Source organism: Balearica regulorum, chromosome 3 (assembly GCF_011004875.1).
Source record: "Balearica regulorum gibbericeps isolate bBalReg1 chromosome 3, bBalReg1.pri, whole genome shotgun sequence".
Taxonomy (NCBI): domain Eukaryota; kingdom Metazoa; phylum Chordata; class Aves; order Gruiformes; family Gruidae; genus Balearica; species Balearica regulorum.
The window spans coordinates 84,446,122-84,471,165 of record NC_046186.1 but is presented as its reverse complement, the minus strand read 5'-3'; the positions used below and the strand labels follow the sequence as shown (position 1 = coordinate 84,471,165).

Below are 25,044 nucleotides of genomic sequence, written 5' to 3'. Positions count from 1 at the left end.
AGATAAAAAATCATTTTACCTATCACTTGAATCAGCTTAAAGCAGGGCACGTAGATGAGCACCAAGGATAATAATCCTTTTAAATAGCTAGGAACTATACTGAGGTTTGTGTGTTAACATTACATTAATATTCAATAGCAACAACTTGGTTTATTAACACCTACGGGTAACATTGTGAAGCACTTAAAACCAGCTCAGTAGTTACATCAAATGTATGAGACCACTTATTCTAATACAGATTGTAGATATCTAAAATGCCCACAACATTGTACCTAGTGCTTGAATTTTTATCTTCTTTGGACAGAGCCAAAATGCAACTGCCTGCTATCTGGCCCAGTCACATACTAGTTTATTTCCTAGTCAGTGGACATACTTCTTTCCTTCCATTAGGATGGACCACATGACAAAAGGATATGCCTTGCTGTCAGCACTCAGCAGCTGCCTAATTAATTTAACTTTAATTTCTTCTTATGAGTGTCTGCAAGTGTCTGCGTACCGGCCGTTAGAGCAGCACGCAGTCTGCTGCCGGGGGACGCTGAGATAAGGCAGATGGTCAGCTGTCGTCCTGTCCCTGGCACTGAGGGAGACGGGGAGGGGACTCCTCCGGAATTGGACGCGGCCAGCCTGGCTTGGGCAGGCTAGCACAGGGCGGAACGGCAGCCTCACTGGATGCCACTGTTTAAGCCAGATGTCATCCATTCTGCTCCCTCCCTGCTGATCTTCTCAGCAGGCACCGTAAGGCTCAAAGCTGAGAATAACACTTTCTTCACAATTACTGCAATTTATTAATCTCCAAAGAAATACAACAACAGTTCGTGAACCTTTACTTCTTACATTTCGCTGCCATTATGTTTTATTCACTAGTAGGTTTTGCAAGACTTAAAATCATTTCAAGCCTTTTCATTTTATTTTTCCATTCCTTAAACTGCAGGAAGCAAAACAACTGTGAAGTCCTCGTAGGATTCAGGGTGCCTGCCTACTAGGAGCTCCTTAAGGAGTCTGGTATTCCTGGATATTACCTAATTTCACTGTCTGCTTTATCACAGTAACATTTCATAAACACTCAAAAATCAAATTATCCACCTTTTATTATGATGCATACATAAGAGTATCACAGTGAAGTCAGTTCTCAGTGGCTTTTCCTAGTCATTCAAATTGCTTTCACATTGCTGCCTTTCCTTTACCAAACCTTCAGGCCTATTGACATAATTATCCCACGCTAAAGTAAAAAAAACCCTCATACTTTGCTGAATTCTACCTGCTGCCACCATGTATTACAGAAGATGAAGCTGCAGGAGTCACAAGACTTTAGCATAGTAATTTTTGAGAGAGAAGGGAGTGTGACAGATCTGGGTTAATGCCCAATACCTAATTTTAAAGCAATTCATAGCATTGTTCTAACATATCTCAAAAGCTGAGCAGGAAGGAGAAAAGATGCGAGCACTAATCAGGTACTTCTTTCGCTCATGAATGCAGAGTGGTTAAATAGCAGGATATTCTTCCTTCAAAGGCACAGAGAGGAGAAACAGTTAAAAGATGCATCTTTGTCTGAAATTCAAACACAGCAAGCTACAAAAATGTTAATGTTTTCCAAAGATTAAAAGCAAGCATATTTTCTAAATCTCAGACACTAAGTGAATATTGATTAAAAATGAAAAAAATACATTTGTAATGAAATGGAGCTTGAGGGATTTTGTGCAGCAATAATTTATTGGAGGGGAAAGAAAACAGAAAAAAAAAAAAAAACTTCAAAAAACCTCACTATGCATAAGGCCAACTGACTTCTCCTACAAATTGCTTTTTCTTCTCAGTTATGTTGCTTACAGATAACCTACTAAGTAGGCAGCTGATGAATTTTTCACCATTACCTATTCTGATCCTGATATTATCCTACTGTAAACTTGAACTTTCCTGTCCACATACTGAATCTGTGTATTGTCTCTCATCCTCTGCTCAGGCTTTCAGCTCTTTAAGGCTAGAGACTATAGTTTTGTTATGAATAAGTATGGCAGCTGACAGCATAAGACCTTAATTCTTGGTTTGGATCCTGAAGCTCACTTATAGTAAAATTCTTTTTTTTTTTTTTTAAATAAATAATGAAAACCTTAAAAATGAATCTCTGTATCTACCTAGAACAACAACAATAAAAAAAATCCCCTCACTTAAAAAAAAAAAAATTCTGGGTTTTAATCTTTTTCATTTATAAAGCTATTTTTAGAAAAGTTTTTCTATCTGTGTATTGTCTAGACATTATCTAGTATTGCAGAAAAATATTTATAGTTCTTAAGATTTTAAAAGGAAATATAGAAGTTCCATCACAACATTTAGTGCAGAAGCAGAGCTCATTGAAGGTTTCATGATGAAATCCCACTTCTCAACAGATGAAAGAAACATCTTTCTTTCATATTCTCTATATTTCATGCTATTTATTTTCATCTAGTGATTTTTTCTAATACTGCAGGACTTGTCATGCTTTAATTCTCCCTGGGTGGTTCTATTTTTTTCAATGCATTCAACTCATGCAGTTTCCTTCTATCCTACTAGCGCTACATAAAGAACAATTAATCAAAACCTTTTGATTTATTTCAGATCTCAAATTGCATGATCCAGCGTTATTTGGCCACCTTTCTGTTTTCCAAAGGTCCTTATTTAACATACATCTAAGAGACCTATTTAGTCTATATAACTGCAATTTCTATGAAGCAACACAGCAACTACATCTTGCACGCAAACTTGAAGCATTTACACAATGGATTGATAGTCATTCCATTTGTTGTAACTGTGGATTTTTGAGCTTGTTTCCCTTACATTTCAGAAATTTCAAAACTTTTTTTCATGAGAAATTTAGCTCAGATCTTCCCACCGATCACCAAAATGTATAGGTCAGACATCTGCACCTGCGGATCAGCCCGTGGCTACGGTATTACAAAAGCAAGCTGTTGATGTCAAAAATTGACTCAACTCTTGACCGCCATTAGCACGGCAGAATGACGCTGTTTGGCTGCCAGAGATCTTCAACAACTGCTGAGAAGGGTTGTCTTTACCACCTGAGAGAGACACATCCTTTTGCCTAAATGGATATCCAAACAAGCAAAAAGATAACTGTGAAGAAAACTAGAGAGAAGGAAAAGGAAAAAAAAAGGAAGGGGGGGGGGGGGAAAGGAGGGGAAAAAAGGGGGGAGAAGGGGGGGAAAGGGAGGAAAGGGGGGGAAGGGGGGGAAGGGGGGGAAGGGAAAAGGGGGGGAAGGGGGGAAAGGGGGAAGGGGGAAGGGGGGAAGGGGGGAAGGGGGGAAGGGAAAAGGAAAGGGAAAGGAAAGAAAAGAGGCAGCTGCAAAAAAAATAGCGCCTATAAATGGGTATTTGTACTTAAATATCTTACAAATAAGATATTCTTACTTGAGTAAGAAGTGACTGTAAGATGATATAATTTGAAATTATATTCGCAACCATCTATGGTTTTGCATGGCTTTAAAAAAGCTAAAGAAAACTGAAAAAGAAGCAAATAAATATACAAACAAAAGTGGCTATAGCTTAAGAGAGATTGAAGGATCTACATTTATAAGCATAAATATTAGACAGATTTAATCAAAGAACGTACCCACGCACGCTCTCTGTGACAGATGTCTTATACTTTGACAGAGACTGTTCTGGACACCACAGTTATATTTTTTTTTGGCTAATGAAAAAAAATTAATACACACTCTAGAAGACTGAAAAACCTGGAAAATACTACATCCTATGAATGCTTTACAGGTGATTGTGAAAGTAAAGGGAATTATTCAGTGCCTCTGAGGGTAGTAGGGGTGTTATCAAAGGAGTTATAAACTTCAATGGAATTCATTACAAAATGCGTATTCATTAGTTTGAGTCCTGTAACAGTAAGATACTACAAATGAAAATATTCAACAACAACTTAAATAGCACACTTGTAGCCAAGATGAGGGGATTAGTCTTGGAGTAATGCACGGGCCAAGGATATTACAGTGTCCTTTTCTTGTCTTTTGTTTTCTGTGACTGTCTCAGTAAGAAACACAGGCTTAAGCTTCCAAGTTTTAGGGAAGGGAAACACATAGGAACAGAGTAGCAGAAGAAGGTGTAACAAATGTTAGGTAACTCAATTCTAAGTGGAAAAATATATAAACGAGTAACAACTTCCGCAAATGAATCACACCTCAACTACTCTTCCGTCTTACTTTGCTTTCATTCATTCCTCTGCTTCTTTGCTGAAATCAACATGCATGCATTAGGATCAGTTATAGAGCTCTTCTGAATTCTCTTGGCATTCAGAGGTAAACAGCAACAATTCTTTCTCTGCTATCTTCAATAAAGGGCAAGAGTTCCTCCTGAAAATTAGTTTTATTGATGCAACCAGTAAATTCAGCCAACAGCTGGGGAAAAAAACAGCATACACAAATCTGTGTGTAAGCATAACCTTATCTTAAATACCACATGCCTAAGCACTATAATTGAATTTCTTGGATTTAAAACTGCAGGTTTCAAGTGACATATTCTTACTTGCTCTGGTGTGTTGTGCTAGTATGTAGGCCACATGTCAATGTTAATTTCTTTTGATACAACTGTTAAAGCAGTGAATTGTCTGCATTGGTTTGCTGTATTCCTATGATCACATTGCTTAACTTACTGACTCTTTTACAACACAAAAATTCAAAGAAGTGTTTGTCACAGTAAGTTCAGTAATTTTTAATAAAATTAAGAATTCGCTTCAACTTTGTCTAAGCCTAAAACAAATTAAATGGTATTAAATTGGACACCACAGTCTGTATCATGTAGTTTGTGGCCTGCCTGAATAATATTATCCTGTTAAAAGTCATTAGTCTCAGAAATCGTACGAGCCACAGGAAACGCATGCTTTTAAAATAAATCAATCTCCTATGACATGTACTCTTATTTTTAATTTCAAAGTGAGCTTCTTTTCTTGAATTAGATGTGTCAAGTGTTAAGAAAAAGCCTCTCAGTGGCAAGTGTCATGCACTGAACGAAACGGGAAATGCCAGGTTTCAGGGACTCAAAGTCTACAGCCATTGCAGAGAGGAAGCAGGACCAGGCTCTGAAGGTCGGCCAAAGCCAGTTCCCATCCTTTTTCAGGAGTGAACTCTAATCTTGCAGACTCTCATGGACCAGTTCTTAGCGGTAGGAATTTGTTTCTGTGAAAGCTATAATTAATTTAATAAATGAAGATTTTTTTCACATTTAAAAACAAACTTTTTGCATCACCATATAATCAGTAGGTCTCATCCTGAAAGACTCCAGTGTTTAATTGTGGCTTCACGTATTTTTGTTAAACAGCATACTGGATTCAACAGCAAGGATGCCCCAGAAGCTTTGTGACATGGAAGTTGATGTTAATGAAACAAGTCACTTTTATTCTGGTATTTGCCTACAAAGTTCATTTGAATTTGTTTTCAAGACAAAGGGATCTTGAAATATCAGTCAGAATCATTAGCTACATATTTCTCAACAAAATGTGAAAAATCAAAATAATGTGTGTGCCTGTGTGTCAAACAACAATTATTCTCATGTTGTATACCCAAAAAGGAACACCATTGCAATGCCTCATTTCTAAATCTTATATGCAAATCCCCAGAAAGACTGGTTAAAAGTGTTTTGTGGCGTTTATGTGGAAAATAGGGAGGAAACAAAGCTGGTATTAATACTCCAAACTGGATAGGGGTGGTTGAAAACCTGAATACGCATTGTAGCTGCTGTACCTGCCCCTCCCACCATCACCAGCCTGCTCAGCCTCTGGCCTCAATTATTGTGGCATTTGAGAGAACTTTACCAGAACCCTCATCAAGATCCCAATTGCAGAGTAGCAATATTCACAATCTGCTGAACTGGAAAACCTGTTTTGTAAGAATACAGAATTAGTATTTTTAAAGGATTATTTCTTAGGTTATAATTTTTCTTAGTTATAACTGAATATTGATATGGTCAATTTATTTTATGACAAAACTGTGGCCTGTAAAGAAATGAGGTAGAGGAACAGAATAGCAAGAAGTCTGGGAGAAAAAACAAAAACTAAACCAAAAAATTTCATTAAAAGGAAACAATGGCTTAATCCTGTTTTGAAGTGGGTGTAATTAATTCAGGGATTAATAAAAAGACTCCATAACAAAGACCTCAAATGCTACCAAAACCAGCGTGTTTCCATTCTGAATCTCTCTTTTTATTTGTAAAGACTGGCATTACAATTGAAAAGGACTCAAAATGGAGTGATGTACACATCATTGGTGTTTCATGATGCAACTGATGGAGTCCCTGAATGAATATTGCTTCAGCTTTGCTTTTAAAAAATAATTTAACAAGAAAATCTTCAACTTCACTATTGATCACAGGTGGCAGAAATGAAAGGAAAAAAAAAAAAAAGAAAAGAAACCAAAACTATTGTCAAATTCATAACATATACATTGTTGGCTGATGACACTTGTTCCAGATGTACAATAAAGCCCACAACACTTTATTACTATGGATATAATTATTGTGAATGTTTTTTCATGTTGATCAACTTGCTTCTGAAGGTTGTTTTTTTGATTGTTTTAAACTTGCATAATAAACATGCAATGAAACATTTCTTGTTAAAGTGTTTTTTGCAGTCGTCTTGTTTTCATACAAAGATTTCATAAAGTTGCAGTGTTGTATCAGAGCATTACCAAAATAAGAGCAAAAGCCAAAGAGGAAGGTAAATGTGAAATGAACTCGATGAGAATAACCTAATCTTGTCCTGAGACACTCCAGTCTTATTAAAAAGATGTGCACAATCAAATCCCTTCCTCCCAAACCCACCAAAACCACAAAATAAATATTAACTTGGAAGAAAGAGAAGACATAAAGAAAAAAAAAAAAAGATGTCATCATGCACTCATCTTCTGCATAGCTCAACCCACATATAGTAAGGCACTATTTCCCCACAACTTAGTGTCCACAACAATCTTTTACAGTGCTCTGCGAACTACATATAGTTCCTTCCAGGATGATGAAATAAACAGATCGAATGAGTGTTGCTACCATGTCACCCCATGTGTGATCTTATAGACAAGGGCATCATCTGGCAGTTTCAGAAATAAGCTGTCTCAAGTCTCTTCTTATGTGTGCATGTTATGTATAGGGATATCTTTTGTGTGTGCAAGTGGTTGGTTTGTTTTCCAGAGTTACTCTTGCTTTTCATTGTTCTTTACTCCAGTGTTCTCAAAGCAAATACACAAGAAAATAAAAGCGCAGTTGGGTCATTAAAAACAGAGCTTCGGTGCTCCAAAAAGCACACAGCTTTGGGGATTTAAGAAATCTCTTGGACATTCCCAAAAGAGTTGGGAAACACATGGACATATTTTCATCCGGAAATGCTCATCTCTGCTTAGTTGAGCTGGTCTTCATATTGTTTTCGGAAGCAGTCACCAGCAGGGAAAAACTCCCAGCATCGTTCTTGATACATTTTCCATACATAGGATTCCTGAAACACAATTTAAATAATTTAACTTGATTCAATGAGAAAGCACCTACCATGACTTTTTTTTTTTTCTCTTTTATTTATATACTGCTTCACTTTTTGATTCTGTGCATATCAGGTTGTTGTATATCAATCTACAAAATCATGTTAACGATTTTGATCACTTTAGAGTAGCTTTTAGATTTTTCTGTCACCTAGTCAAAAAGCATTAGAGAAACACACAGAAGAGTATCAGGTAGTTTAGTTCTTATTGCACATCCAGGAGCACTGTAAAGCTCAGTTAAAGCTGATCATGAGACAAATACCAAGGTAAGCAGAATATTTTCTGTCATAGAAATTTGACTGAATTTCTGCATCGGTCATTTCAAAACATGCCTACACACAACACCTGCTCTCACAGGCTTCATTTTAAATATACGCTCAAGTTCTTTTGTATGGACTTACCCAGGAATGTAGACATAAAAGATTATATATAGATAATGATAAATGACAAAGACTATTAAAAAATATTCAACAGGAAGAAATGAAGAGTGCTGATTTCACAAGATGCTTAAATGTTCTGTTTCTCGTTATTTCTGTTTATAGCCTGTATTTTTATTTTGCAGAAGTAGAAATTTAAGAATAATAGGTCAGATAGCAACATAGGAATAGGAAGTACTACAGAATTGATACTCAATCTAACATTAAGCAACCAAAGTTCTAAGAATTGTTTAGAAGAATGAGAATTAAGTTACATACCATATAGGGAGCTATTCGTTAGAATACTCTTAGTTTTGCCAAGCTTGAATTATTTGTATTTTTGAATCAGTCTTATTTAGTAACTGTTCACATTCAGAGTTGTTTGACCTACCTGTCCTGTATGCTCTGTTTCATCTTTGTTAATAAGATACATCAGAAAAAACCTACAAGCAAAGAAACAGGTATTATGAATACAATATTTGGAAACATTAGGCAACCCACAGAGGGATGGATATTTTTCAGCATGTACAGTGATAAAGCTGTTCATGGATTTACAAGTTCCAGAGTTCTGTTTATGATAATATTCCCAGACACATTAAATATACTTTCCTGACACTGCTGACACTCATTGTTCAATGAACAGTATGCTAAATTGCAAGAGATTCAGTTTGATTTACAGTAAATAGCAACTCAGTTCAAATGAAGATTTTTTTCAAAGCTTTCTAATCTGAAAATTATAATTGACATTTTCTTGCCAACGAACACCAAATGGGAAGCAGACAAAGAATAGTCATTGGAACTCTATTTTTCCCCTGCCTGCAATGAATAAGAAATGTTGAAGATGATTAAAAGATTTCTCTTATTGATAATATAGGTCAGGAATATTTTACTAGTGTATGTAAGTCGAGATCAACATGAGCAGAAAAGAACTTGTAATTTTAAAAATACATTAGTCTTTGGGGTTTGAGATATTTGACAGACATTAGGTGATGATTTCAAAATTTCACTCATAATAGACATTCTCTCCAAACATATGTAAAAATATAAAATATTATCATGCACAAAAATATCAAAAAACATTTCCTTAGGATGATGCACTTAGAGTAAGCATGCTATAGTATATTATTTGTGTAGTACTTTGTAGGCAGGAACAAAATCCCACATGATGGTGCTTTTAATGTATTTTGTTTGTACCAGCTGTTTTTCAGGTGAAAGTTCTTCGTAGGGATGTTTGACCTTACAGTCTCATCATTTTGTGCACAGACAGTGCTAGTTTACAGACACAAAGTCACAATCCATCCATTGCTTCATACTGACAGCATGAGTATAAAATACACTTTGGCACTAGATTTTCATAGGTATTTGACAGGAGAGGAACAGTATGATACAGTGATTGTGGACCTGATAAATGGTTTTCTTTCCAGATTTAAAAAGACTGAGTTTAGTGGTCACTGATGCTCTGCTTGGATTTTCCACAGGTGGACCTGATGCCCTTGGTCTGATCCCTCCCTGCTCTAGCTCCTCGTTCCAGTTCCCCTACCTCCCTTTGTCCCAGGTTCTTTTAGTCAGCCTCAGCACTACGCTCAAAATATTTTGTCCAATGTAAGTTTTCCCTCTTTTGCCTCACTCCTTTGCTTGTCCTCTCTCTCCATTAGTCTCCAGGCCATGTCATACTGTTCCTCTGTACCTTATACAACACATTCAATTTTACAATGCCTCCACAACCACATACTAAGTTTCTGGTTTCCATCTCCGAGCTCATACAAACTTTGTGTGTCACAACCAAGCTGGAAACAAGGTAATGAAGTTTGGTCATTCCTTGCTCCCATTGCCACAGAATGATATATTCAGCCAGTGTGAGTGCACATCAAAGCCAAACAGTACTGACTCTTACTTATGTAAGAGAGCTAATCAGGTACTTGCAGAGGCTGCAAGGGTCATGAGTTAGTAAGGAGTTCATTTTTACTGTACTCACAAATAATTGGCCAAGTTGTGCTCCTGTAGCGTGTGTGTTTCAAAGCCATGGGGCACTGTATCAAAGTAGTCATTTCCTATTCCACAGATAAAGCACTTTGTCTAAAAGAAAGAATACAGAGCACTTCAACACTATATATAACTCTGCTCCCCTTTAAGAACAGGCCAATAAAAATGTAACAATTTTCTTGAAAATGGCAATGCATCATGTATAATATATGCTGAACAGAAAGGCTTTTCTTTTAATGATTGCGACTGGATACCTCAGCCAAAACCACTGAATAGCTATTTCACTGCCATCAGAACAGCTTCTTACTGTTTAAAAAAACCCATAAATCTTTGACAGCTGTAAGTGAACAGGTATCAGGAGGAAGAATGGCATACAATGGTCAAAGCTGATTTTTTTTCCTTTTAACACTGTAAATAGCACTCACTGTAACATATGGCAATATTTACCTCAATGCCTGTTGTGCTTGTTCTGCCGAAACTGAATATGCTTGAAATTTAGATTACAAAACACAGTAGATTTGCAACACTTTTCTGAGTGCTCATAGTCATACTTAAATGAAAGAACAGAAAGCCAAGTACAGGTAGTAGAAATTACAGCTGAGATGAACTGTAACATAACTGTATTAACATCTTGTGTTAGAAACCTCTAATCTGAAGATCCAACAGACTTAAATAGCCACAGGCATGTAATTCATTATAATATACAGCAATGTGCAAAGATTTTTCTTGCTTACAAAACTGAAGATACAGGGAGTAGTGTGAACTTTGAAAAGTCATGAGAAAATTTTGTCTGAATTTTTGTTAACTTATCACTGACAGAAAAAAAATTGGCCACAATTGATCTGTAGGTATTAAAAAAAATCCATAATAGGAATTGGTGAACAAATGTAAAATATGCTTAGAGCAGAATATCAGTTTAGACAGCCTGGGTTTGTCCCTCATGCAGAGACATATGCAAGGAAGCATCTAGCACCTGTCAAACATAGCATAACTCTTTCACAGGAGGCGGCAAAGACTGGTAAATGTTATTCAGAATCTGGATGGTAGCAGTCTTCTCTTCATAAAATTGACTAAAAATAATTTTATTGGGTACTAACAGAACTACTTAAGTAAATTCTTATATTTTAATAGATACAAAGAAAGTCAATAAAAAAATAATCTCAGTTATTATTTCCACCTAATGAACTGAGATGCGAGAGTAGAATCTCATCCAAGACATTGTATGATATTGGACCGTGTACAAAACTGTATTTTCCTCTTAGTTTAAAAAACTATCCACTAGCTAGATCACATTTTGATTGAAAACAGATATTCATGAAACCTGAAAATAGGGTATGGTTCAGCAAATGGATGTTCTTACCTCCATGTCTTCCTTAACTTGCTCTTGCTGATCTCTCAACTCACCAAAAGCATCAATAATTAAACCTAGGGTTTAAGTTAAAATGATAGTTAATGTTCAAGAACAGAACTGTGACAACAAATATTTGGAAATCCAAGGATAACTCTGACAAAGAATATTAAACGAGAATCTTGTGCATAAATAATACAAGCCAATATATATTCCAAAGACCACAAAAACAACTCAATACACGAAGAAAAATAAGCAAGTCAAAGAAAATGGCTACCAGTAACACAGCTGGCAGTACCATTTGGAATTATAAAATGGGACAAGCAGACTTTGGTTTTATTCACAGTGTTCTAATCCTGACTCAGTACATGAAGAAGCATGTGGTTTTACAGTGATGGAGGCTTTACTACAGAAAGAATACTACTGTATGTTTAACAGAGTTCAGGGATTTATTGCACAGAAAATGCCGAGAGGCCCAGAGCTCTGTGCATCCTCTCTCATTATGGTTGTCATGTAGTACAAGGTTCTACTGTCAGAGCTCTACAGAAGAGGTCATTTCAGGGAGATACAGAAAGAAGAAGAAAAAACACACAGGCTCTATGGCTCAGATTATAAATTCTTTATGATTTTCCCTTTGCTTACACCAATACAAATAAGGACTAACTCCACAATCATTATTGACACTACTGGGCTGTAAAACTGATGAATAACAGATGAGAATCATAGAATTGTTTAGGTTGGAAAAGACCTTTAAGATCATCAAGTCCAACCGTAACCTAGCACTGCCAAGTCCAACCACTAAACCGTGTCTCTAAGCACCACATATATGCATCTTTTAAATACCTCCAGGAATGGTGACTCCACCACTTCCCTGGGCAGCCTGTTCATGTGATTGTGCTTGACATTCATTCAACGCTTGACAACCCTTTCAGTGAAGAAATTTTTCCTAATATCCAATCTAAACCTCCCCTGGTGCAACTTGAGGCCACTACCTCTTGTCTTATTGCTTGTTACTTGGGAGAAGAGACCAACACCCACCTTGTTACACCCTCCTTTCAGGTAGTTGTAGACAGAGATAAGGTCTCCCTCTCAGCTTGCTTTTCTCCAGGCTAAACAACCCCAGTTCCCTCAGTCGTTCCTTATAAGACTTGGGCTCTAGACCCTTCGTCAGTTTTGTTGTTCTTCTTTCAACATGCTCCAGGACCTCAATGTCTTTCTTGCAGTGAGGGGTCCAAAACTGAACACAGTATTCAAGGTGCGGCCTCACCAGTGCTGTGTACAGGGGAACAATCACTTCCCTAGTCCTGATGGCCACACTATTTCTGATACAAGCCAGGATGCTGTTGGCGTTCTTGGCCACCTGAGCACACTGCTGGCTCATATTCAGCTGACTATTGACCAATACCTCTTCAGCCACTCAAAAAACGAAGAAACAAACAGTGTGAGATATGCTACCTCATATGAGATTTTGCACCCTCCCCAAGCCCTTCAGAAAACTTGCTGCTTGAGTCAGAGGTATAAACAATTTTCCACAAGCTCAGAGTCACCTTCTAAACTTCCTTGTAGGAAGTTAGAAAGCATCCTTACTGCCGCCAAAATCATCATAAGTTAGCTAACTGTGAGCTGACAGAAAGCAATAAGGTATCACTATTTGTAGCAGCAACCGGACCTAGCAAAAATCATTACGTGTTTTTTCCAAAATCAAGAATATACTTCTGTTAATTTGTGCAGACTTTAATAACAGATGATCTTCAGGGCATTCTTGAAAATCTTTTGAAGGTATGATATGTAAACAGATGGGGGTTTTAAGTACTTTATGTAATAACATTCAATATCATTAATACAAACATAATAGAAAAAAGACTGACTTCCCAAATTTCAGTATCCACTATCCAGATTACAACAGTCAGCCACACTATCAGTCAAATAGTTTCACTCAAATTCAGAAGCTAACCTGATGGCAGCTGATTTTCCATTGTCAGTAACCAGGATATACTAAAGCTATTTCATACCAAGCACTTTCGTTTACTCTGACATTGTTCAAGTGAGGAGGCATCACATCAAAAAGAGGTTTTTATGTAAGAAAAGATTAAATCTCTTAAAGCTATGTTCCAATTTTCACACCACTACCACCAATCTGAAGAATTGCCAGACAGTCAAGAACATTAGATTCTGGCAGGGGGAATACTGACAGCATCCGCTACTGATTTTGTCTACATAAGCTCACAAAGGGTGAGTTATACTGAAAGACAGTTTTAAGGTATGCCACAAGATTTCTAATTACTTCTCTTACTGATCATTTACAGGAGGCTTTTAGAAAGGGCAATGAGAAGATAGAAACTGTAGTGACACCAGTATTCTCACAGCAAAGAGGGTTTTTTAGTTTCCACTGATGCAGTTAGAGGCTGTTGATTTTACAGACACTAGGATAAAAGCCAGCTGGGTGTGATTTACTATATAAATCTGTGCTTCATGATCTGTCCTGGTGTCCTGGTTGAATCTTAGGTGTGTGACTACCATAGCACTAAGATCTTTGTACTGCTAAATAAGGCTTTCAGTCTCACCATGGGTTACAAGCATATACCTTGAATAATTGCAAGCAGGATAACAATCACAAAGAAGAAGAAAGTGATGTCAAAGATAATCCGGTAGATTTCATATTCATCTCCTGCTGGATCCTCTATTTCGTCACCAATGCCTCCACCTGCCCGTACTCCAACATACATGTGAAACATGTAGCACTAGAAAACACAAAACAAAGTGAAACAAAGTTTGTCTGCAGCTAAAAGTAAAAATATCTAATGTTGTAAATTCAGTAACTGTCAGAACTGGTCTATGGTCAAGCAACTACACTATGTCAAGTTATTTTTTTCTCCCCTTTGAGGTTATGTACACTTTTGAGGGAGGTGAAATGCTGCTGTGCAGCTGAAGCTGCAGTATTTCATGTTCTGTCATTATGTAGCAGTTCAAAAAGATCAAAGATTCAACTACCTTAAGTCCAGCAGCATATGACAATAGTTTCAGTAATGTGCAAATAGGAAATACCATTACCACCGCAGCCACCTCCTCTTCCATTTTCCTAGCTCAAAATTGAATGACTCCCCATCTTTGGTGTTTTAAACACAAATTAAAAGAAAACCTCAACCAACCAACCAACCAACACCTTTTGAGAATGTTTGTGCAGAGGACAGGCTAATGATGGAAAAAAACTGAGACTAATACCGTGAAACTATGATCTGAAAAGTAGTATAATAGGTCTCCCGGTATAGTTATGTGGGATACTGACAATGAAAAATTTCCAGTTTATCATGCTATAATTTAATAGAAAATTCTGATATCACTCTCAGAGGTCTGGAGTGGGGGACTGGTTCTTTTTCTTTAAGGAGCTTTTCAAGCTACAGGTCCAGATTTCTCACTCTCTATCAAAATGTAGTGATGACAATAACAATAACTAACTCCTAAAACCTAACCATACAAAACAGCCATTCTTGTATTTCTATGCCACACTTACCCCCAAAATCCTTTATGTAAGAAATTGATACAGTAACACACAATGGAGTGACCAATGGCTGAAAAACGTAACGATTTTTAGAGATAGCTTTTATTTCACCATTGAAAGTCAATCATTAATTTAATAAGTGAATGTAGTGTTAATTATCTAAAAAGTTTTAAGTTATTTTTCTATTTCTAAAAATAAAAATATATTCTCTGTACTTTTCTTTTTTCTTTATTTTTTCTTTTTAACATCACATTGCAAGTCTTACAGCTTTTACAAAAGACAATCCTGATTTTATAGCATGTCACATGTTATTCTAACTCGTTCCTGTACAATATTATAGCCTTTTTGTAAGTGTATTTTCAGAGAATTACAGAGCAGGTCAGATCAGAAGGGACTTTGGGAGGTCTCTGGTTGAAATCCTGCTCCAAGCAGGGTTCACTGTAAGCTCAAAGTTGCTCTGGGCTTTACCCAGTCAGGCCATTACAACCTCCTAAGGATGGAGACTGCACAACCTCTCTGCGCAACCTGATCCACTGCTTGGCTCTCCTCAGTCAGAACACCTTTTTCCACTTTATGTTCATGGTCTCCTGCCACGCATTGCTGTAAAGAGCCTGGATTTGTCTTCCCAATAACTTCTCTGCAGGCACTGGGGAGCTGCCTTTACACTCCACTGCACCCTGAAGCTTTCTCTTCTGCAGGCCCAACAAGTCCAATTCTCTGAGCCTCTCCTCCCAGGGCAAGTGCTTAAGCACCTGACAATTTAACAGCCCTTCACTGATTTATGCTCCAGTTTATCAACATCTTTCTTGTACTGAATGTCCCAAACTGGACAAAAATACAGACATACTAGTCTGCCTCCACAGTAGATCTAATAATTGGGCTTTTAAATGGTGTCAGTTCCCTAGAAGTTATTCATATTGCATAACATACTGAAATATATTTAACTTTGTTGTACATGATTACTTTTAGAAGGATATTAACAGCAACGCATCTTAGAAATTCTTTGTGATTTAAGCTCTACCTACCGTTCACAACCGCAAAGCCTGACACTGTCTCAGTAAGAGCAAAATAATTTTCAGTGGTTCTGAGCACAGGAGAGATTTCAGCAACAGATTTGCCAGTTGAAGATAATCATGGCAATTCATGCTAAAAGAAACTGATGGATTTCCAAGCTTAAACAAGCATTTCAGTACCTAAATTACTTAGGAAAGTCCTTGCCTATAACTGACTCTCCTCCTGAATGGCCTGTAGAGCCATCAAGATTCAGAAGTACTGCCCTTGAACTGACTTGGCTCAGCTTCACAGCTTGTAGTTGTTTTTCATTTTTGAGACACTATAGCAAAGAATACCATCATATTTTTTCTATTCATTTATAGATGTGTTTAACATACACAGGGTATATATAGTTGTTAGACATACATGTTCATTATATTTATTCCTTTGCCTTCAATTTATAGTCCTTCCTGTTGCTGGCTAATGATACAACTGTATGAACAGGAATTACAAGAAGTTTAAGAAAGAATTCAGAAAGCAAAATAAGACTCACTGTTAACATATCATCACATTTCATGTCCGGCATATCACCATCTTCACTCTTGTTGTAGAACTTGCGGAAAAAATTGAATGCCACTACTGTATACAAGTATACTACTACTGCCAGTAATCCCACTGTTAAGACAAGCTGGAAGACAAAATTATTGAGTGGATATAACACCACCATAGAATTATGCTATATAATTTTCTTTGCAAAAAGAGAAGGAAAGTAACAATAATCTATATGTACTAGCAGAAGGAAAACTTTCTTTACTTTTTCTGTCTCTTTGCATATCTTTGTAATATTTGGTAATATAACTGCATATTTTCATGCAAAGATTGTGCATTTCACCTGTTTTATTTTGAAGGAAAACTATGCTTCAGAAACACAGAGACAAATCTTAGAAAATCTAGTGGATACATACACAAGCAAACAATCCATTAGAATCATATAAACCCCACACGATCAAAAATATCTGAAAGTTTACTACCTGATAGTAAAAGTACTACTAATATCACCTATTATATAATTGCAACACAGTATTTCTACTAATACCAAAACAGTTTTGTTTACATCTATGAAATCACACATAAAACAAACTGTTCCTAATATTTTAATATCTACCTCAGAGAAGCAGGAACAAATATGCCACTGCTCAACCGTAGCATCACTAAAATTTTGCCTTGAGCTTTATGGAAAGCAGCTGGAAGAGAACTGCAATGTCCTGCAAATTGATATTTCACTTGCATAGCTGCCAGACCTAAAAATTTCCTTATCATAAGTAATTTGCTAAAACTTCAGGACTATTTTTAAAAGGCAGGATACTTCACTTTTTTTTAAGTGCAGACTCATTTTTTTTTCTTTTAAGAAATCAGAATTAAGAATTTAAGAAATTCTGTACTTCAAAGGGCAAAGAATGCAGTATGTTGATTTCTGTAACTTTTCAAGACACAATTTTTGTTCCACAAATTATACTTAAGTTTACCACATACATTAGAACAAATAACAGTTTGACAAGGTGAGTTCATACTTAAGAGTCTTCTATGTGTCATGCACTTCACTAGCTATTTTGAAATATAAACTGTGTGCATTTAAATGTGTATTACTTCTTAAAATATGTTGACAAGGACAGTACATTTGAAGGCAGAATTAAATTAAATCAATCACCCTTTGCATTTATGAAAAATCATTGCTAATAATTTTATATTTCTCTAGTATCAAACTGCTTAAAACAAAAGAGAAAAAAACCCAAACAAACAAAGAAAAACAAACCTGAAAAATAACTTGCTACTGATAAATTTCGAAATGGCCCTTGCCACCTGACTTCTAAAGCATCTATATTGTACAAAGTCAGAACTGAAGTTCCATCGTACTACAACAGCACGTAAGTATACACAACAGAGAAGACTTTTATGTTACCAGTCCCAGCCCACTTGAATAAGATTTATATTAGCTGCCTTGCTGGAAGATCTAAGCAAACCAAGGATGGCTTTTTGAAGTAGGAAGGCCATCAGTCTTGAGGAACACTAAGTCTCAGGTTACATTAAATGGCATTCCTACAACAGATCTCAGTAGATGAAAAGCCTGTTATTTTCTTTACTTAAATCAGAAATGCAATTTCAGACTTTATAGCTTCTTTAAGAAAAGATTTCTTAAAATCTTTAAAAAGAGCTGAGGTTCTCAAACAGTCCTCTAACAGAGTAACTATGACTCAACTGGATCTTTCTTTAGATGAATCTTGAAAAAAATTTAAACAGCAACTGTATGACATAGTTGCTCTTAACAGAGACTGCCATACAACCTAGTCCCATTTTCTCATGCTTATAAATCCCATTGGCTAGTTTCCCCATTCATCCAAGTTCTAAACTTCATGATGAAAGAACAATTCTGTTGCCAATTTGCAGAGCAGCTGAATTAAGTCATGACGTGATCTTTCCTATGAACTCTTAAGTAAAAAAGGTGAAAAGAGATACCTGTTTGCCATTGTGGGTCACTGATGACAGGATAGTTCGCAATGTCTTGAATCCCATTGCAATGTCAAGGAGATGAGCAGCAAAGAAAAAATTGTTGTAATGGCCAAGGACTGACATGGTCATGTACCACGCTAGGTAAAGAAAAGACTAACAGAAAAAACAAGTACATCACAAAATAAATCTCCTGGCTATTATCTTTAATTTAATCCAATACTAAGGAAAGGTAGAAATTGCTTGAATGTGCTTTTCTTTAAATAGAAAACTATTTTTTTTTTACGTAGAATTTTACTAGAGATCTTTGAGAATTTTCTCTTTGTGCAAAAATATTAAATGAGCAAATACAGAGTTCACAAGACATTGTCAAAATTGACATATTCTAAATTTTAATTTATAAAAATTAATTTTGAAATTCCTGAACCCTTATTTGTTAATGTTTCTAATGTTAAAAGTTTTTTTGTTTTAAATGATTTTTTTGTTTATTACTTTCTGAATAATTACATTAAAATATTAAAGTTGTAACATTGTTAATGACAAATTAAAGGACTCTGCAGGCAACAAAATTACTTTTACAATTAATTCAAACAACTAAAACTACTATTTTAACATACAAGTATTATTTAAGTAGTTTACTAACTATTACAACAAATGTTAATTTCATATTTTCCCCTATCATTTACTTTTTATCGGACTTAGAGACAAGTAGATATTTATAAGAGAAATTACAGTCTGCTCCCTTACAAAAAACCTAATCCTGAACAAATTTTTACTCTTTATAGATCATGCTCTCTGTAGATCTGGAGACTTATTGTTCCATTCCTCTTGAATAAAGGCAGATTACACTTTCACTCTCTGGCAGTTCTAGTTCCAGAATTGTTTGTTCCCCAATAATTTTTTTCCACCAGTAAAATAAGCTGAGTTAGGCAAGCGATAATCATAAGGCTCTTAATAATCATATGATGAGGGACTTCTTAAACTGCAAGGTATTTTAACAGACAATCTTATTTATCATTCTTTTTTTTTGCGAATTTAAAGATTCATTTTTTCAAATTATTAAAATCATCAGTCTCATTCTGTGTCACATCCTATTACGAGTTTCAGTAATACAAATTTTAGCAATTCCACATACATTAACTATACCCATCTGACTGTGCTCCAGGAATATTCAAGTGTTCATAAAGTTTATGAACAATATGAAAAATGGCAATTAGAATTTATATAGTCAGTTTTCTAATTCTAGAGCGCAGTGCTTGCTTATTGCTCCTGAATAGAGCACATCAGAAGGGGGGCGGGAATTGACTGAGTTTCTGTAGACTAATACCTATGTAACTGGGAAAAGATTTCAGCAACGTCTTTTTAAGCTTCCAAGATTTTCTTCAACTATGTAGTAAATTAAAGATAATCTAGAGTATTTCATATCTCCCTTTGAAGCACTTTGGGTTAACAAGTGTATATTGTTTTTTAGAAGGTGAATATATACAGAGAAAGAGAGAGAGAGAGAGAGAGAGAGAGAGAAACTTACATTATCAGTGAAAACAACTCCTAATTTCCACATCTGATACTTCACATCAATGGAATTTAGCCTGTAAAAATAAATAAATAAATTGCATTTTACATCAAAACACAATAGGAAAATATGCAACACAATCTGTAGGAAGTATATTGTCACATAAACACAGGAGGCAACAGCTGATCCATTTCTCCAAAAGCTGAAATACATCAGAACCTTGTTCTAATTCACACTTTTACTCTGGAATGGACCTGTCCAAAAAAAAAAAAAAGTAGAAAAAAATTAATAAATACTGGTTTGGATTCATCAGACCTAATGCTGATCAATGTCTACAATGTTATCACATACATTCAAGTGAAATGAACTGTCTTTATAATCCATGGAGAAGAGATTTTCCTTTTTCTTTTTTTTTTCTTTTTTTTTTTTTTTAATCAACCCGTCTAAGGTCAGAAAATTTGCACCCCAAAATGACTATTAGTTATGATAGCATACCTTGGGTGATACAATTAGATGACATTAAAGACAAAGTGAAGTGAAATGAATCTCAGTTTGTGTCCTTTGTTTTTCCCACAGATATCAGGAATAAATGTGAATGAAAGAGAAATGTGTATTAAAAGCTTTTGCAGAAAAGGACCTGCAGTTCTTGGTGGACTGCAAGTTGAGCATAAGCCAGCAATGCAGCCTCACTGCAAAGGCAGCAAATGGCACCCCTTGCTCCATGAGGTGGAGCGCTGCCAGCAGGTCGAGGGAGATGATCCTTCCCCTCTAACCCAGCATGGGTAAGGCCACACCTGGAGTGCTGGGTCCAGGTCTGGGCTCCCAGTTTCTTACAAAGGTTTTGTTGCTTTGTTATATTTTATATATAGATATATATACACCATTTCATTTGTTGTTTTTTTTTACCTATGCAAAGGCAACAAATTATTTGGTTAACAAATCTAAAACTTCTCATAAGGTGGCATGACACTTTTTTAAAGAATGAGAGTTGATCACAGTTTATTAGGCACATTGATGGCACGGTCAGCAATTGGTTTTGCTTCATGGCAGACACAACTCTGTAGAAAACAAAGCCTAAGGTTTCACCTGAGTTTCTTCCATGGTGACTCAGGCCATAGTCACTGGGTGACATTTATTGTCTGATTAGGATCGCAGGGATGATATTTGTATAACAAACAAACTATATACATACACTAGAGAAATAAAAGCTGCAGGTTGTTGGGTTTTGTTGGTTTGTTTTGGTTTTTTTTTCTAACAGGCTTTCAAGTTTACAAGGATGGAAAGATGCATCCATAACAAAATTCCCATTCATATCTTGAAAGAAATTATTAGACTCATGCTAGTCTCAAAGGTCCCCAAACTGTTCTATGCTCCACGTACTATAGAGTACTCAAAGATAAATCTAGCATGCTGTCATTTCACCAAAGCTAGGAATGCTTCTTAAACAATCAAATGGCTTCTCCAACAACGGTCTAGCACAGCTAGATAGATAGAGCTAGCTAGCTAGAGCTGCTGATACCATTTTCATCAAGCCTGAGTTATAAGAAAATTTTCTAGCCCCAAATTTAAGTTATTAAAGAAATCTAAATTTATAGAAAACTGTCCTAGAAGGGGGGGGGGGGGGGGGGGGGAGGTAAAAAAAGTTAAGAATCATATAACATAATCATATATGTTCAATAACATATTCAGGTGGTAAGATGAACCAAAAACCTCTTGAAATTTATTTCTGAAAATATTACTGTAGCAAGTTAACTTCTTTCTTTATTCTGACCCAATACCACTCAATTCTAGTGTCAGGCATATTCTTGTGACTATGTTCCACCTATTCATAACTATACTACTCTTACATATGAACCACCATGGACAGGAATGCTTATGGATAGGCAGGATACTCTCTCATGAAATGGCAAAATAAACTAGCACCAGGGGAACTCATCTCTAGTTGATTTAATTTGATGATTTTTTATTTTATGAACAGTAATAGCTATAGATCTCCTAAAAATAATGTGAATATTGACCTATATAAAAAAAGGAACTGTTTATTTTTCCGTATCTTCATTTTTTAAATTGTCTGATATGGATAGCAAAGTAATAATAACATGCAGAATACTGCATTCTCCTGTCTATTTCTGCTCACTACCTTGATCAAGTAGCTCAAAGACTTAAAAGAATAAGAAGTCATATAAAAATTAAGCTCTACAGCTATGAATCAAAAAGTAACAGGTTTCAAGTTTCCCTTGGAATATCATATTATATTAGATGAATTTCCTAGTCTGAATAAATTTTTATTTGACTTCTTTCTGCACCATTGAATAGGTTATCATACACTGTAGTACTGTACTTGTAGTAGCTGAGTTTAGTGATGATGAACAATGGCACAGTGTGGGAACACACAACGTGAATAAACAATGGGAAAATTGTCCGAAATTGCCTGTATTACATTTGGCTGCAACCTGCACTAGTATTTCATCACCTTCAACAACACCCAGACTTTATAAAGCTCTCTTGAGGCCTACTGCATTCAGCTGTTCCAAGAATAACACAGTAGGTTTTCAAAAGTTATTCTTCCTTTAAAAAAAAAATCCTTAGGCGATCAAGTGATACTAACGTTAACTGGAATCAGAAAATTCTGAATTTTTCAGCCTGATTCATTTAAATGGTTGTACATCAGAGCTGTTCAGAGTGGCTATAGGGCATTGCCAGCTGAGGAACAACTATCATTACTTTAAGTTCAAACTGAAAAAATAGCCTTGCAGCAGCATTTAACCTTTTTTCCAAAATGACAAACTAAAACCGGGAAGAGTCAGTTTTAATTAGTTAGCTCTTCACATTAACTTTCTTAGCAGACACTGAAATTTTCTGTTAAAGGTTCTTTCAGGTTGTTTCAGGAGGCTAATCTAAAAGAGAAAACAGTTCAGAAAGATCTTTCTAAAGCTATAAGAAAAATAATGAATGAAAATATGATCATTCTTACCAATTCATGAGTTTCAGTGTAGGTTGTTAACCTTCTATTAATGTTACTATTTGTACAGTAGAAATCATCCCATCAGATTAGAAACTTTATTTATTTATTTATTAGTCAACTGGGTAGGAATATTATCATTTTTATTGCATGTGTCGAAATAGTGCTGATTCTGTGCTACATTTGTAAATCCCGTGGTGCTAACATCACATCAGGTATAAATCTTGGGACTTCAAGTGTAGAAACTACCTCAAATAAAATTCCTTACTTTTGCCATTATGGGCAAGAGGCAGGCTGTCACCTGAGGGACAAGTCTACTAGTTTACCAGAGACAATACTGTTCTCCAAGGTCCTACATTACTAACAAGGGGCTTACCCGCTCCGGAATCTTTTCAAAACCTAGGTTATGTTTCTCATGACAAGGAAGAATAAGACCTTTTAACCTCTTTCACATTCTGAGGCCAACCACACTCATTCTTTGTACACTTCACGTTTATTATATGGTTTACCTTCTCGTCAAATGATGGAAACCTCACATCTTCCACGAGAAAATTAATTTCATTTTTCTCTTCTTGAAAGGGGAAGAATACTCCTACTATGTGAGCATTCAACAGAAGCTCTGCTTATTTTCCCCCAAATTAGCCTTATTTCACTGATTGCTGAAGATGCTTGAGCCTCAACTGCCTCTTCTATTGTCTCTGACTAGACTAATGACTGCAGAACCAACAGCAGTTAGGAAGGTAAAGGGACTGAGAGGTAATCCTCACTATGACACCTCTGATGATTGATTGATAATTAACTTTCATCGTTGTGTCTTTCATAGTCTTCTCTCAAATATACTTCATCCATGCTGCAGCTAGTTTAACAACATCCACCCCAGAAGGGAAACTCATTCAATGGAAAAACAGTGCACTGCCTCAATCCCAGTGTGCAAATTTTAGCTGTCTTTACTGTCTAATATACAGTAAAGCTCCAACTGCTCTATTCTCCTTAGTTGGTTATCTTTAAATAATACTGCAATATATCTAAATAAGTATTTAAATATTTAAATTCATATTCATAAATTTATATATTAAAAAAATACTCAAGACTGCATCCATAAGCTGAATGGCTCTTCCAGAGTTAAAATATATCAGTACACTGAGGATTTTTTAATGCAGTATATCAGTGGGACAGGCAGGAACATCTGAATAAGCATGGTCACTTGCAGTTAGAGTGCTCCGAGCCCCTTGCAAAAAGACAGATGGAAGGGAATCCCACGTTATTTGCCCACAGGAAAGAGGAAGAAACAGTAGGACCTAGGGGTCAAGGAGACAGAAGAAAAAACTGATTCATTTCTATTGGGAATGGAAATGCTACATGCTGCATTTCCCTTCTGTGTTGAGAGACACATAGGTATCTGGTCTGGCCTCAGCCTGGGCCACCTCCTGCTGGCACAGGCAGAAGCAGAGGCACTAGAGCTCGGATACGATTCTCCTTTTTTTTTTTTTTCCCCCCTCCCCTGAAGTGGTGCAGTAAGGGTTCAGTTCCAGTGCTTTTCCCACCTCTTTCTTCATTGCACTGTAAATATATTTCAAATGTTGAATCTGGAATATGCCTAAGTTTTAGTACCTTCATTATTGTTCATTTTTGAAACTGGTAAAAAGTGGATACATGTACCTTCCTGAAGCATATGAATTTTATGTGAATGGTTCTGTAAATTTCTGTCATAGTTATTCATTTTCCCACAGCATATTCATCTGTTACAAGTATGGAATGATTTCTCCAGGGGTAACATGCAAGATGAATGAGGTCATAATTTATTTTTTAAATGTAAATAGCATGGAGTAGATGTTAAAGATGTAACACAAAACTGTAATCCTTCAGGCCTGATTCAGAAATTAAGTATTTTATCAGCCTTCTTCAACTGCTTCATTCTGGTCTGTTTTTTCAAGAGTATTCACAGCAACATTATTTCAAAGTTCTTCCCAAATATGAGTCATGAGCACACAGGGAAGGGAAAGTAGGTTCATTTTTTTTTTATACCAATAATAAAAGTAATAAACATAAAACCCTAAAAATTCTAAACTCAAGCATGGGTCCTACTATAATCCAGCAGCAAAACAGCAGGTAAGAAAGTTTTCTGGAAAGTACTTCTGTCACAGTATTAAATTTTATTTAGTATTGCAATGCTACAAAGTCCTTAGACCTTAACACCGCTCCTGACTGATTGTTTAGATGGACTCCAGGTTTATTTATCCATCTTTACAAAAGATGGATATTAAAGATCCATCTTTACAAAATCAGCCCTTGTTTCAATGCAATTCAAATCTACTAG

General features: G+C 36.0%; 1 protein-coding gene across 7 annotated transcripts in view; it reads right to left on the bottom strand.

Moving 5' to 3' along the window:
* Positions 1–6,163: 6,163 nt before the first annotated feature.
* The window catches only part of RYR2 (ryanodine receptor 2), a 429,918-nt gene continuing 411,037 nt past the window's right edge, over positions 6,164–25,044 (bottom strand). For 6 of the 7 annotated variants that reach the window (XM_075748765.1, XM_075748768.1, XM_075748767.1 and 3 more), the window contains 8 exons: positions 19,781–19,841; positions 18,262–18,408; positions 16,301–16,435; positions 13,840–13,996; positions 11,268–11,332; positions 9,900–10,000; positions 8,316–8,367; positions 6,164–7,468 (listed from right to left, as the gene is read on the bottom strand). In XM_075748765.1, the coding sequence (XP_075604880.1) occupies positions 7,373–7,468; positions 8,316–8,367; positions 9,900–10,000; positions 11,268–11,332; positions 13,840–13,996; positions 16,301–16,435; positions 18,262–18,408; positions 19,781–19,841 (814 nt within the window). In that variant the 3' untranslated portion in view covers positions 6,164–7,372. The remainder of the gene's footprint in view (positions 7,469–8,315; positions 8,368–9,899; positions 10,001–11,267; positions 11,333–13,839; positions 13,997–16,300; positions 16,436–18,261; positions 18,409–19,780; positions 19,842–25,044) is intronic. The other variant, XM_075748772.1, reaches the window with a different exon arrangement.